Genomic DNA, 15381 nt, shown 5'->3' with positions numbered 1-15381 from the left:
ATCCATCACTCTATAATTAGCAGAATTTAGACGTGCGTTGTTGCGGGCCTGAATCGGAAAACTAAAGCAGGCAAAGGGGTTGACGAGAGACGAGAGCGCACAGCTGCGTGGCACCGTGTTTGTCGCCGAGTCGCGACCAATAAAAATGACGGGGAGACCGGCCGGCAGACGACGCTGTGCCAACTCGGGGTCGGGCCTGAGGCGGAGGATGACGCACGTGTTTTGCACGTTCAGCACCACCAACACGTTTTCGGGAGTTGCCGGTCGGGTTGGTTGGTACATGAACAGTGGAGAATAATGGAGGGGTACTCCACCAGAACTGCATGCCCTACAGCGAGTCGGGGCCAGTAAACCTTCCGCTTCCAGCCGCCGGGGATTTCAGCAGCACGCGCGCGTCAATGGAATCATACGTGCAAGCAAAGCTGGGGGTTCCAGGCAGGCGGCAGCCATGCATCCAGCAGGAAAACATCACATTACGCTGATGAGCTGGGGTGATAGCGAGCAAATCCTAATGAGGGGCCGGCCTAATGGGTAGTAACGAGTACACGGGAATACAGTAGCCCGCTACAGTGTCAGTCACCAGCTGTTTTTCAAAATATTACTTTACGATTTGATCGTGGGAATGACTGATGAGCCGGCCTGATTAATAGGGAAGAATGTGGTTGCCCGGCTACACTTTATTTTTTTTTAAAAAGAAATAAAGAAAAGGGAGTGACCCTAATTGATTCGCCATAGCCCATAGACTCGCAACAAGGAAACTTAAACGAGAGATAGACAGAAAAAAAAAAACACAAAATCTTCTGAACATCCGTTTATTCCTTTGGGGCCTCCATAGCCGCCTAGAGCAGGTGTGGCTCATGAACACGCCTCATCCTTGGTCAAATGGTGCATGCTCATTGCTCACACGTACGTACTCTAGCCCTCTTATTATTATTCTCTGTATGTGCTTAGTTTGCTTTTGCGCAGCTTTGTCTAGCTAGTGCTTTGTTTTTGCTACAAACCAACTCCCATGTTGAGTGGGCGTCTCCATTTAAACACAAAACACGTACAACGTTGTAAACACAGTCCAAACTAATAAACCAGATGCCACCATAACTACCAAAATCTGGACGTTTGACCTAACCAAGCCATTCACACCGTGAGTGCGTTAACGAACGCGTGATCGTCCTTCTGTCAATGACTATATACACATCTCCCGAACAAAAAAGATGGATGCAGTCATGCATAGCCAAAAAAAAAAACTGAAAATAATAGGAGAAGAAACTGAGAACTTTAAAAATCCCCGTGCTCCCCACATTCCCACCCCATGTCCGGAGCCCGTCGTCGTTGCGTTGCCTCGTTGGTTGTCAACCAGGACCAAACGCCCAGCACACCACCTGGCTGCCTCTCCATCTTTGGCACTGCCCCCCACATCGTCCCCTGCCTTCCCCCCGCCCCCACGCAGCACTCCGCGGGCCGGGGCCGCGCGGCCGCGAACGTCGCCACGGTCATGGTCGCCATGACGGAGCCGCGCGACCCGCCGACCGGCTGCGCCCTGTTCGGCATCTACAACGGCATGTTCCGCCGCCGCCGCTCCGCGTCCATGACCTCCCTCCACAGGATCAACGGGGCCGAGGCCGAGGCCGAGGCCGCGGCGCCGCCGAACCAGAAGCCCGCCGCGCACCGCGACTCCTCCCTCGCGCGCCGCCCCAGCGCCATGCCCGTGCCGGCGGCGGCGCAGAACGGCAGGAGCAGGCCGGCCGCCAAGGCAGCGCCCGCCGCGGAGCCGGCGGCGGAGTACAGCGGCATGGCCGCGGAGCTGGACAGGATGATCCTCGACCACCAGAGGGTCAAGGGCACCGCGCAGCTGGTGCGCGCCACCTCGGGCAACATGATGCTGCACCGCAACCTCGGCAACCTGAACGCGGGCGGCAGGGCGGCGAACGAGCGGAAGGCGCCCCACGGGTACGCGTCCTCCGGCATGGGGAACATCGTCAGGGAGCCCCGGCCGGCACCTGCAGCGGGGGGCCAGCTGTGCCGGGCGCTGTCGCACCGCACGGACCCCGAGAAGCTCAAGGAGATGGGCAACGAGGAGTACCGCCAGGGGCACTACGCGGAGGCGGTGGCGCTCTACGACCAGGCCATCATCATGGACGCCAGCCGCCCGGCGTACTGGAGCAACAAGGCGGCCGCGCTCGCCGCGCTCGGACGCCTCATCGAGGCCGTCGCCGACTGCAAGGAGGCCGTCCGGATCGATCCTTCGTACGATCGCGCGCACCACCGGCTTGCCGGCTTGTACCTCAGGTACCGCGTACATCTCGCCGATTTTCAGATCAGAGAGAGGCACAGTCTACAGATTTCTGCCATCCATTGCCTTGCCCCTCCGTCGTGTCACTGCTCGTCCAATTCTGCTTCAACTCTTCGTCACCAGTTGTGCGGTGACACTGCATGCATGGTGCCTGTTTTTTACCTGTTCATTATACATATACGCCAGTTGCAGTTATCGATATTTAATGCTGCTACAACATTGAACAGGGGAATCTGATTTTAGCATGACTAGAAAAACACAATATTAGCATTGTTGCACTGAAGTTGCTAAAAATAATTTTTTTGAATTTTATGACCTTACCTATAGAAAAACACTAAATATCGAATCATTGCATGCTGTAGCAGCTAACAATATAATAATTCTTAGCTACTAGAATGAAATTTATAATGGAGTATCTACGTATACGTCACTGTGCACTAAGGTTTTAGGATGGTTCGTATGAATAAAATTATCTGCTCTTGGTGGTCGCCTCCACCTTTTTCACCCTAAGAACTGCACTTACTACAACTCCTTGATGATTAGATCATGGCATTATTTTATTCCGCATGTGCTCGTTTGGAACGTACGTTAGGTCATTGGATTAGCAGGTCAAGCACAAAGTGCACAGCCGTCTGCCTTAATTTACGGTAGGAACACTTTGATGATTAGTGCTTTGAATAGCTAATTACCTCTTCGGCAAGCATGGCTACCCCCTTCTTTTTCAAGCTCATGATTGCACTAATTGAGAACTCTCAGAGAAACAAGTCCTTGCCTTCATTTTCCTACAGCAAATTGTTTAGGATGTTATTATTAGGATTAAGAATCACCTAGAGTCAGATGCCAAACATTGTACTGGATTATATAGAATTGTGGCAATCGGTTAAATATGTATAGGAATTCATTGCATATCGTAACGAGTTTACGTGTTACTCATCGGATTAGGAGAACCTGACAAAGCCATCTACCACATGAAGCAATCCTCCAACGAATCCGCGGGCGCAGACGTTTCCCGTGCGCAATCGGTGAAGAGCCGCATCGCCAGGAGCAACGACGCGCGCAGGCTCAAGAACTGGATCACGGTGCTCCAGGAAGCGCAGGCCGCCGTGGCCGACGGCGCCGACTGTGCTCCGCAGGTCAGCGCTCGTCCGCCACGATATGTGCCACACAGCTCCATGCATGACCCCTGTACTGCACGTGTGACAAACGTGTTCCTCTCGGTGAACTTATCTGCTAGGTGATGGCGTTGCAAGCCGAGGCGTTGCTGAGGCTGCAACGGCACGACGAAGCCGACTCGCTTCTCAGCGGCGCCGGCGCGCCAAGGTTCGGGGTCGACGAGTCGACCAAGTTCTTCGGCACCTTCGGCCACGCCTACTTCCTCATCGTGCGAGCTCAGGTCGACATGGCTGCTGGAAGGTTTGTTCATTCCCGTCCTGTCCTGCCTCCACACAGAAACGCACTCCCCCTCTCAAAAAAAAAAAAAAACGTGGCGTGGTTGACGCTCGAATTCTCGTGACCACATGATTCACATCACGGTAGGTTCGAGGACGCGGTGGCGACGGCGCAGACGGCGTTTCAGCTGGACCCAAGCAACCGGGAGGTCTCGGTCGTTCAGAGGAGGGCCAAGGCGGCGGCCGCGGCGCGGCTGCGTGGCAACGACCTCTTCAAGGCCGCCAAGTTCGCGGAGGCGTGCGCCGCGTACGGCGAGGGCCTCGACAGGGAGCCCGGCAACGCCGTGCTGCTCTGCAACCGCGCGGCGTGCCACGCCAAGCTCGGGCGGCACGAGAAGGCCGTCGAGGACTGCAGCGCCGCGCTCGACGTGCGCCCCTCGTACAGCAAGGCGCGGCTCAGGAGGGCGGACTGCAACGTCAAGGTGCGTTGTACGCCGCTGCTGTTCTGCAACACTGCAACTGCAGTCTCCCCGTGCGGGTGATCTTATTTTTGCCATTGTGTTTTTGGTGTTGTCGTGTGTGTTCAGCTGGAGAGGTGGGAAGCGTCCTTGAGAGATTACCAGGTGCTGGTCCAAGAACTGCCGGAGAATGAGGACGTGAAGAAGGCTCTCTCTGAGGTCGAAGCCAAGCTCAAGGGCCAAAGGCATGGGGCCGCAGCAGCCAGATCTCAGCACTGACGTCATGTAACTACATGTCCCTTCTCCAGCTCTTGCAGTTGTATTTTGTGTCAACTACATTTGAAAGTGCGCACTCATATTCCTTGGACTAATGATTCAAAGTGTCGGTCCTAACAAACTTCAGTGCTCTTTATCTATCTAAATTTTAACTGGTTAATAGGTGGTAGATGGTCACGCTTAGATAAACAAATAAGTAGTGATTAGAAAATCCGGCAGATTCCTTGACTGCCCACCATCTTTTTTAAAGCAAAAGTTTGGCATGTTGATCATAGGATAGCCTGTCTTTCTTTGCAGGTTTTCTTTACTCTGTCGGCTACCAGAGAAATCAACCGCGACTGCTTAAGACTTAAGAGGACAAGATTTTCGAAAGAACAATTCTGCATGCGCCGATGAACAATTTGTTATACCAAATCTGTATGTTTTTTTTGTCCACCATATACACCAATTTGAAAAGGAGGTCAAGAGATGGAACTGTACATAATACTTGCTCCAGTGTGATGTATAGTTAGTTGAATGCGTTTGGTTCCTTGCGAAAAGAAAGCTGATGTATTTGGTTGCAGGGGTGCCGGTGACGGATCCCAGAGATTTGTAAGGTTTCAGTTTGGCTCTGAAAATGACAACTACCGACTGAAGACTCTGCTCTAGAAATGAATGATCATCTCGAATCTAAATTATGTGATTTGTTCCTTTGAGCAAGGCCTCTTTTGCTGCAGCTGCAGCCATTCTCCTGCTGTTCCCATCTTACAACTTCAGATGTAAAACTTTGATCGATGACTTAATTATTTTCTTTTGAAGAAAACCCTCCAAAGAATTCAGGGAATTTCAGCTGTTCACCTAAAAAGAAAAGGAAATTAGGCTCAAAACTTAACAAGTGCACTATTTATTAGAAGAAATTCTGCAAAATAAAAACTGAGCATGACAACCTAAACAACTACAATTCAGTGGTAAACCTGAAGGACAATCAGACGGCTAGGTGAATGAGAGCAAATTAAAAATTCTTTCTAATAGCCATTATTGAACTAATCCTAAAAAATCCAAAATCTCCAAACAAGTATCTCCTAAGGCAGCTAGTGACTGCATGCTCTCTGTTATGACCAGAAAACACAATGTAACACTTAAACCAACGGAAAAATAAACGCACACATGAAACACTTCGAAACTCGAAAGTGTTACTCTCGACCTCAACAAAGGTGAAGAAAGCACACACAAATCAACTAAACCAACGGGTGGTTTGATGATTTGAAAAAAGTTTCTGAGAAAATTAGAAACCCACTGCAATAAACAGAATGAAGTTTAGACACCCGAAACAGAAAAACACTCATAACACAAATAGCACATGCAAAGCGGCTTGGTCGGGAGTGAAGGGTCGGCTTGACCGAGTTTGGCCTTCCTAGCTTACTCAAAGGCGGCATAGCCGGGTTATAGGGTCGGCTCGGCCAGGATCCATGCCTGACCAAGATTGATGGGTGCCCCAGTCAGGTTTGGCTTATTTAGACCTTAAAACTTCTCCTCTCAAAATGCAAAACGTCTTAAATAAACTCGGATTAAGATGATTTTTTGCACAATGGTGACGAAGGAGGAGCGTCAGGGATAGGAGCTTCAGTGGGGGAAGAAGCTTCAGTGGTGGAGGAAGGAGGAACATCAATGGAAAGTCGGTAGGGATACAAAGGATATGTGTATGAAAATAGAGGCTGTGAAGCGAGAGAATGGTGATAGACAAAACATTCTTTTGATGATGATTTATGAGAGAAATACCGTCGAAGAAGACCTCCTCCACACCAGTATGAGTGCGGGGAAGCTGTGGAAATTGGTCATTGAACAAGTCGGTGGAGGTTTGAAAGCTCGGACTCCACGTGTGATCCATATTGAAGGAGAGTAGGCAGCTACAATACCAAGGAATATGAGTGAAATGGCGAGTGAGGGGTGTGAATGATTTCAAACATCATCCTATATTTATAGGTCAGATTCCATGAATTATTTTTTATTTTTTTGGAATTTTTAGATTTCAAACAGTTTAAAACGGATACATTCATACATATACAACGGCTAGCTGAAAAGACACACACGGGGACCAACTAGAATACACCGTGTCACTAAATCATTTGGTTTCAACTGGTTCGAATCGATATTGATCGAACAAACAAATCAGAACCGACTATGTGTAACCGACCCAACCGTCCAACAGACTAATTGTTACCAACCGCTGGCTTTAATGTGGTCGATATTGTCCGTTGACCGGTGCCCAACCCACGTCGTCACGTGTTGCTATCGACCGCTGTTGGACCCAGCCTCAAGAATGGAAGCAAGCAGGGCCGGCTCTGGCCCTATGCAATAGGGGCGACCACCGGGGCCCACGTTGGAGAGGGGCCCAAATTTTCAAGTATATAGGATGAATTCGTTGCCTAGAATCAACTCTTCTGGTGAAAAAAATGATATGTCTTGGTAATCCAACAAAATACACTGATTAATATGATGTAATATTCAAAAAGCATGATAATTAGCTAGGTGCCTAAAGCTTTTAATTCCGGTGATCACTAACTATTTTTACTTTCATGTATAATTTTGATTTTATAATGTTGCTCAGAAGCATTTGTCGGATGCTTAGACAAAAAAGAGAGAAAACAAAATGATCAGGTGTTCATGTTTGTTTTGTTTCATGGCTCTTTTAGTTTCTACTGTAGGCATTATTTTAAACAAATTATATATACATATATCATTAGTACTATTATCCTTTTAATCATGGGGTAGGTTTTTTAAAAATATATATATCACAAATGACCCATCTGTGCTGTTTAGTTCGCCTAGGGGCCCCTAAAATCGTAGAGCCGGCCCTGGAGCAATGGGCTTTGCGAGTAAGCTATCACTTCATGGATCTCGCACTTAAATCCTCCTTTAATCAATCTCTTTATTCTCTCCTTTAGGCCCATGAGATAATAGCTAAGACAATAATTGCCTTTGGGCAAGGCCGCAGGAGCAAGTACACTTCTTGTTGGAACATGGCTCATGGCCTTGATGGAGAGTAGTTGGTTTGTCCAAAAAAAAATGAAAGCTCCAGCTAAAACCGACAGACAGACATCAGTGTAGGCTCTGTCCGTAAAAGGGCCTGATCTTGCCGCTCCTCACAGCTCACATGACCTGAATAGAGGCAAGCCAATGAACCATGCCAACAAAGCATTCGGTTTCCAGGAAGAAAAACGAGATATTCTGAAAAGATCATCATAGAGATTCTGTTCCATTATTAGGCCAGAGTAAAGCATCTAGAGAATTTTATCTGAATGCCAAGATGGAAGCTTTACTGGCACGAAAGGATGAGCTGTCAAGTTCATCATATGTGCGAGTACTACTCAGTCTCACTCACATATCATGGCTGGTTTAATTTGGTGACCAGTGAATCAATTCTCTAACCAAATCAGCCCTCACCGAGCAAGTATACCTGGGCAACATTTAACAAGGGACTTTACAGCACTATTTACAGAGCAGGAATGTTTTGCAGGGTGAGGCCAATACAGACATACAGTGGCCTTGGCTAAACCAATTCTGCTGTGTGCTGATCGTACCCTTCACACGAGCCTTATGCAAGAGTAGTAGTAATCATCAAGAGTGTCGGAAAAAAAGAAGAAAAAAAGCAAGCGGAGGAGTAAAAGGTAAACAAAAGGCACATACATTCCTTGTTGAACAGTCACTGCGATCATCTCTTCCAGCTCCGGCAGCGCAGGACCGCGTCATCACCGCCGACGATCCAAGTCTCCTTGGCAATGTCAAGGGACACCTTGAAGAAGTCCGGCGAGTATGTCATGAGCACCAGGCCCTCGTTCTCCTTCTCTTCCTGATCTGGAGTCTTCTTGGCGGCGCCCTTCACATCATTGCGCTCCTCCTCTGTCTCTAGCCTCCTCGCTAATCCCTTCGCCGGTGCCGACCGGCACCGCATCAGCATCAGCGCGTTCGCCGGCGGGGCCGCGTCTTCCTCCCTGTCCTCCTCCTGGTGGCTCTGTTCCGGTTTTTGGCCCTGCAGCTTCTTGGCAGACACCTTCTTGCCTTCCTCCAATACCATGAACCACCGGGCCAATGCCGCGCCGTGTTCTGTTTCCTTCTCGGTGCGCGGCGCATCGTGTTCCTCGTCTTCGTCGTCCTCCCCGGAAGTGTACCCCACGCCCACGGCGCCGGGGAAGCTGCCGAAGCATCCGGCAACGTTGAACCTGAAAGCGCCGTGCAGGGCGTCCAAGAGCGCCAGGGCGTCCTTCTTGATCCCCAGCGCCTGCAGCCACGTGGCCTTCTTGGTCTTCTTGCCACCGCCACCGCCACCGCCGGGCCCGGGGCCCTTGGGCTTGGCCTGGCGGGCCTTGATCTGCCCCACGCACGTCACCTTGGGCGACGTCGGCTCGTCGTCCACGGGGACGTCCGCGCCGCGGCGGCTCGGGTTCCTGGCCGCGCCCGCGGCCGACTTGTAGAGCCCGCTGGGCGGCCGGCTGGTGCTGTGCCGGCGCTTGACCGGCTCGGACGCCGACGGCCGCGACGGGCTGCAGATGGCCTTGGGCGGCATGAGGGCGAGGTGCGCCCGCGACGGGAAGCAGACGAGCAGGTCCGTGGCCGCGCCATTGCTCCCCCTGCCGCTCTTCACCGCGACAGCTCGGCGCGCAGGTCGATCGGAGCTCCCTCCCAGCGTGCGGCTCCTCCTGTGAAGCATGGTGCTGTGTGTGTGAGAGAGAGAGAGTGATGATGATCTGTTTATACTAGGTGTTTGTTAAAAAGCAGGCGGCCTCCAGCTTTCAGTTGGTGCCACAGCCACTGCCAGCGCTTAAAAAAAGTAAGCGTCATCATGGAGAAAAGCTTATGCCAACATATATGCACTCACAGCCGCATAATATCGTCGTGATGCTGACGTGTAGGCAAAAATGATGTGTGTGTGTTAGTTGCCATGCTGGGTAGTAGACAGCCGTATGCTGCTTGGACACGTTTGCTGTGACATCGAGATCAGCGTGGCGTTCTGGTCATGTGTTGGTGTAGTGTTTAGAGCCTAAACTATTCAGATTTGGGAGAACTAATTGAGGTAGTTGATCACGGGGTCGAGAAGAGAGCCCTTTTCGTGGTCCTTGCTCTTTTTTATGAATACTACTTTCTTAAGATTATATAATCTATCTGTACTGCTGGTTTCTCTTTGAGGCTAGATAGATTTTTTCCTAAAAAATAGAAGCTAGGTAGTTCATATGATCATCCATCACCATTAGCTTAGGTCGATCCAATCAAAAGAGTATTTCTGTATTGTTGCGTCGTTATGAAATGCGTCAATCAGTCAAGCACGTTTTGTTCTACTAGTATATGTAATTTTCAGGAGTTCGGCTAATATTATATATTGCCGCCGTAATAAGAACAGGTCTTTAGACCGGACCTTAACCGTTGACATGATTGATTTAGGTGTGTTTGATTTGGCTTTTGGTTTTCGTCTTTATCCCTTAAAAGCCAAATCCCAAACTATAGGACTAAATTCAGGAAGCAAATTTTTCTAAAAACTGATTTTCTCGCAGCGTAAAACTGAAAACACATCTATATCTGATTTTTGTGGCTTTTGAGTGGAATGTGAAAATATATATGGAATAATTTTTAGTGGCTTTTAGTGGTTTCTATCAAATAGTTTTAAACTTTTTAATAGCTCACAACACACAACAGTTTTTTTACAACTTACAGCCTACAACATCTTTTTCTATAGCCATAGCCCACATCATATTTTTCTATAACCAGACAAACCCTTCATCTACTCTTTAGGGCACAAATGGAGAAGGAAAACAACAATTACGCACGGTTTTGGTGTACTATCCATGAGAAGTACGTGAAGCAGATATTTTTTCGCGGATATGGATATCCAATATCCACATTCGTTATCAAATAGATATCTAACATGTAGGTCATCCGGACTCAATACACTATCCTAAATTCATATTTTTCTAATATTCATCCATGACATGTTGTTTGGTGCTAATATTTTTGTTTGATGCTATTGAAATGATGAAAGTATTGAATCGTAATAAAATTGTTGTTTAGTGTTAAATGTTGAAATTGTAGTGATGGGCAGGTAACGGGTATCCATCGGGTAGCGGATACCCGACAGATATGGGTATGGGTACAAATCTATACCTACGAGTGTATATAGGTGTGGGTATGGATATAATTTTATCTCGCGAGTATGGATTCGTGAACTATAAATCCGTGTCATATTTGCTCGATTGCCATCTCTACTTGCAGGGACATGACAAGGCTGGCATGCACACACCTAGCCACCTAGGGTAGTCCATTCCATGTTTTAGTCGTGCATGATCTTGTGTAGATTTGTTCAATGTAACTTGTACATCATTGGCTGTGGTTCAATGGATGTGATCGTCTTATCATTGACAAGTCAAGCCTCTACATTAGACACTAGTATAATACTCGTGTGTCATGACGACATATAATTATATTTGATGAGAGACTCTGGCAATCCATTTAAATGAAGAGCCGCATCCTAACTATATCCATTTAGATGAAGAGCTAGTTGTATCCTAACTATCTTTTGTGTACTTATCACTCACTTCCATGTGCATACAAGAGGATTCACGAATTCGTGCATCCTAACCATCTCATCTTCCTCAACACGTCGCTGCTCCAAGCAGCTCCGACTTCTCCGCTCCCGTTCCACTTCTCTCTATCTGAACTTGTGTATGTACCCTCTCCTCTCGTTCTCTTCCATTGTTGTCCTTATCCTTATCGACGCGTAGCACCGCGGTGACGACCTTGTTGCCATGCGCTACGCTGCACCACACTTGTGCCTCCACAGTAGCCAGCTGATGAATGGGTGAATAGATGGATTGTTAAGAATTTATTGGGAGCGTTTTGTGTGCATTTAGTTAGATGCCATATCCTACTCTTGTTGTCCTTATCTAATCACATGCTTGGAAGTTTATCCTATTTTTGTTGTTCTTATCCGATCATATGCATGGGAGCTGGTCTGCAACACTATTGTTTGTTAGACAAGAAGCAGGAGAGAAGAAAATATCTACGCGCTTCACATGCGACACACGACAATGATGGAAATATGTGCTTTTATAGTAGTAGAGACTAGAAAAGGGAAAAACATAGACATACAAAACCACTTGAGCGAACAACTTTTAAGATTCATGGTGCATTGGGCTGCTCCTCAGTCCACACATACAAACACAAGGATGAAGAGAAGGAGGAGGGTGGGGGATGCGCACCTGGTGGCGGAGATGACAGGGGTGGTCGTCGGTGATGGATCCTCCATCGCTTGTGGATGTTGCGTTTTCATGGTCTCTTCGTATGTCGCAGCTCTCAAGGGAGAAGAAGATAAGAATGGAAAGAGGTGTCGTTATGAAGACTTCTGAACTAGGGCTATAAGAGTGATGGCATCATTGGTTGACTTTATATTTGTGATGGACTTTTTAATGGGTTGTTGGGTTGGTCTTTTTTACATGCGATTCTCTTAAGAAAACACTTTCGGTTGCTTAAGAGGACCGCGCGTAAAAAAGTTGGTTTTATGTGCCATTCACCCTGTAATGATGGCAAAATGTTATTTTTTTTCTCTTTTTAAAATATTTTTCCTTTTCTAATGCCCCCTCCATCCCAAATTAGCATTCGCTTTAGCTCTTAATTTTTATATCTATATCTAAATGGATGATGATGAATCTAGACACATACATTAATTATTGTATAAATCCACTAAAAATTTAAAACGAATTTAAATTTGAGACTGATGGAGTATATCTGTATTTTTAGGGCTGTTTTGGTCTTTTGACTTTTATATTGGTGTCCCTGAGAGAATCTAAAACACCAAGTATTTGGTCAGTCTCAATGGTAATTTTATGTCACTGTTTCTAATTAAGACTGTTATGTATTAGAAACACTGCAAAAACACTATTTTTAAAACTATCATGTATTGATGAAAGTGCAGATAAATTTTGTTCATATTAAACTTCTACCTTACCACTTTTTCTTAATTCTACGTTACATCAGTTTATTTAATGCCCAAAGGACTCGCCCACCACTGGCCTTTACGGAACGTAGAGAGTAAGGACTGGACATGCGATGCCGTTGGCAGTATACACGTACAGTTGCGGTGTTACACTACTTGCTGCGCTGCCGCGGGATGCGTCCAATCAATGAAACGCCGCCGCGCACGGCATCTCCGAGTGGCGAGTGGAAGGGAAGGGTTGGCCGGCGCGGCGCCAAATTAAACCGCATAATGGCCATGCGACGACGAGGCAGTTTTTCTTATGAATTCCATCCCGGCCGCCGCCGGCGGAGAGAAACAACGCTTTTATGATTGCCGCATCTCACAGCCACTTGCCCGCGAAGCTTCAAAGCCAAACTAACCGCATTTTCATCATCATCAAAAAGGAAAAGGCACACTTCTGACCGCAGATGTAATGACACATCTAAATAAATGATACTCCCTCCGTTCCTAATTAATAGTCGTTTGGAGAATCAGTAGGTTCATACATTTCTTGATGAATGTGTTTTATATATGCGGCGCAAACCAGAGCCACACTGCAGATGTATGATATTTGCGGCACGTTTGTTAACTACTATACTAATCCCTCCATCAACGCTACTAATGATGGCCGATCTCGTACGATTAGCGCCACCAAATCATCACCGCTAATGGCGTCGGGTCGCTCGCTGCAAATTGCTCGCTTGTTTAGCCGCGTGCCAATGATGAGGGATGGGTTGTTGCGCTAGCTTGATCTTGATTTGCCCTCATTTAAGAAGGGGCGCGCGCCATTATGAAAGGGGCGATGCACTTGAGAGCACCGACCGTGCGATGGATGGCCCTGGCCTGGCCCCCTACCGCCCACTCCAGCCAGCACTATCCGCGATGCCGACCAGGGAGGGTCACGTACGCGAGCGTCGACGTGCGCTGGATTCGGATGTCCACATATTTTGAAGACACGTATCCGTTTTAGCGGAAACATATATGCACGTATTCGTATTTGATTTAAATATAGATGTTAAATAGATGTATTCATATTCATTCTTGCAGATTATTCTTTCTCCGATTATACATCTGTAATTGACAAAATATAAAATGTCTAATATTGTTTGTATCAACGAAGTATACATTATTATGAAACCATTTAAATCATATAACTAAAACTAATTAACTATATAAATTAAAATACTTTTAATATAACAGATGGTATCATAATTTTGAAGTTATATATGATTCATATAATTCTAATATTATTATAGTATATATATATTAAATTTAGTTAATTTGAATACGAGTAATCATATTGCTTAGTATTTTATTTTATTTATATACTTCTAGAACTTGCGTTTAATCATTTGAAATGAGTAATCTATATATATTATCTATAGTTTCCTTATATTTTATATATTTAATTATCGCAATACTGATTAAAATATTTTATTTTTGATAGTTATCTTCCTCTACGACGTTATATGGCTATATTTTAAATTCCATCATTCATACTAATTTTATTATAGTAGAAAACTATAGATAAGAAAAAATAGCTACACATTATCTTGAAGCTCTCCTTATATATATAGTTGAGCGAGCATGTGGCCAATGTTACATTAAGAACTTGATGGGGTGTTTCATTTCCCTCCTTCGGTTCCTAGGTCATCCCCTATGCTATCGTTGCTGGCGCGTCTAAGCCCGTGGTCCCATCATTTCTGACCTAACCGACCCATGGAACAGTTAGTTCTTGCAGTGGGTGTCTTGTTGGTCCTTTTTTGTCGTATGGGTGGTTCATCTTGAAGTTCCCTCCTTCTGAAGTTCCCTCCTTCTGCTTACATCTTGTTCCGGGCGTCTGATGGCCATACAATTGTGGCAAGGTCCGTCATGGTCTACAGGTCCTTGTCCTTTAGGGTCATGAGGGGTCCTTCGTTTCATACATGTCTTCACCCAGCACATGCCTTAGTCAAAAACATGTGTCGAACGACCAGAGGATCATAAATGTGTTAGCTTTTCATAGAGGTTCATGGTACCCCTAGTTCATGGAGTCTTAACATGAAGGTCAGACTGACCTAGCCCAAAGCAACTGAGGTGGAAACCGTACTGGTTGGGTGACTCAGTCGGGGCTGCTTAAGGCGTTTTTGAGGACATGATCCACCAGGTCAGAGTGACTAGGTTGGGGTAAGTCAGAGTGATTAAGGTTGGGGCCGACCACGCCGAGAAATCAAACCGGCTGAGTTCTGTCGGGGTCCAACTATGTCGAGGATGTTATGATTGAGGGGCCTTGGTCGAGACCATGTTAGGCAATGCTCCTATCTTTAGAGTAGGCCTTTTGAGCCTCCTCAGGACTTCTCATAAAGATACAAACTCCCGTTGACATGTTGTTATTTTTATCGAGGTATCGAGAAGCACACAAGCTTTACACAAATCCTTGTTGGAGCCCCACATAAGGGAATGACCACGCGAGGACCAAGCTCTCAGTCAAGTATTAGATAGCATCGATCCTTCTCCAGGTGCTCCCCACATAAGTGGTGCCTCGTTTTTTGCCTCTCTCAGATGCTCCCCGCCGTCTCCACTATCGAGATTTCGATTGAATTGTCGCGGTCTCGTTTTCTTAAGTATACATTAGCAGTCACCACAAATACGACCGCGTGATCTCACAATACTTGCAAGGCCCCGCGGTACAAACATTGCAACAATCATGATGAGCCATCTCAACTTATCTGGACCTCACCTGATACTCTCTCCATTTCAAATTATACAACTTATTCTGAACTCACCTAATAGTCCATCTATTTCACTTATTTTGACCTTATCTAAGGGTCTGATTGGTTACCCACATGATCCAGCCTGACTCGTATCCAGTGAAACATGCCCACTTAAGAAATGTTGGGTATGTGTAATTTAGTATGTTTGGTTGGTTGCATGTGATTAGTCGGGCTACGAAAATATGATGTTTGGTTGATTGGTTAAGGATTGAGATGGAATGAGAACAAAAAATAAAAA

General features: G+C 46.7%; 2 protein-coding genes across 4 annotated transcripts; one reads left to right on the top strand and one right to left on the bottom strand.

Moving 5' to 3' along the window:
- The first annotated feature begins 1059 nt into the window (after positions 1 to 1059).
- On the top strand, positions 1060 to 5064 carry LOC103627755 (TPR repeat-containing thioredoxin TTL4). The gene is made up of 6 exons (XM_035959318.1): positions 1060 to 2288; positions 3230 to 3420; positions 3522 to 3700; positions 3824 to 4157; positions 4263 to 4418; positions 4707 to 5064. Exons 1-5 carry the CDS (start codon positions 1307 to 1309, stop codon positions 4410 to 4412), a joined length of 1836 nt encoding a protein of 611 aa, XP_035815211.1. The 5' UTR covers positions 1060 to 1306; the 3' UTR covers positions 4413 to 4418; positions 4707 to 5064.
- Positions 4979 to 9220, bottom strand: LOC100216650 (uncharacterized). Of its 3 annotated transcripts, none has more exons than XM_008683043.4 (2): positions 8076 to 9220; positions 4979 to 5246 (listed from the first exon to the last, which is right to left on the bottom strand). In XM_008683043.4, exon 1 carries the CDS (start codon positions 9094 to 9096, stop codon positions 8101 to 8103), a length of 996 nt encoding a protein of 331 aa, XP_008681265.1. In that variant the 5' UTR covers positions 9097 to 9220; the 3' UTR covers positions 4979 to 5246; positions 8076 to 8100. The 3 variants fall into 3 exon arrangements, with proteins under 3 accessions (XP_008681265.1, XP_008681266.1, NP_001136533.1); XM_008683044.4 differs by lacking the exon at positions 4979 to 5246 and adding an exon at positions 7295 to 7547; NM_001143061.1 differs by lacking the exon at positions 4979 to 5246 and having other exon boundaries at positions 7815 to 9115.
- Positions 9221 to 15381: the final 6161 nt, after the last annotated feature.

The sequence above is a fragment of the Zea mays genome, chromosome 5, assembly GCF_902167145.1.
Source record: "Zea mays cultivar B73 chromosome 5, Zm-B73-REFERENCE-NAM-5.0, whole genome shotgun sequence".
Taxonomy (NCBI): domain Eukaryota; kingdom Viridiplantae; phylum Streptophyta; class Magnoliopsida; order Poales; family Poaceae; genus Zea; species Zea mays.
This window is presented reverse-complemented; position numbering and strand designations above follow the sequence as displayed.

Coding starts and splice junctions, on each gene's coding strand:
- LOC103627755 (XM_035959318.1), top strand. CDS start 1,307: ATGTCCGGAGCCCGTCGTCGTTGCGTTGCCTCGTTGGTTGTCAACCAG. Junction 3,421..3,521: donor GCGCCGACTGTGCTCCGCAG/GTCAGCGCTCGT, acceptor CTTATCTGCTAG/GTGATGGCGTTGCAAGCCGA. Junction 3,701..3,823: donor GTCGACATGGCTGCTGGAAG/GTTTGTTCATTC, acceptor ACATCACGGTAG/GTTCGAGGACGCGGTGGCGA.
- LOC100216650 (XM_008683043.4), bottom strand. CDS start 9,096: ATGCTTCACAGGAGGAGCCGCACGCTGGGAGGGAGCTCCGATCGACCT.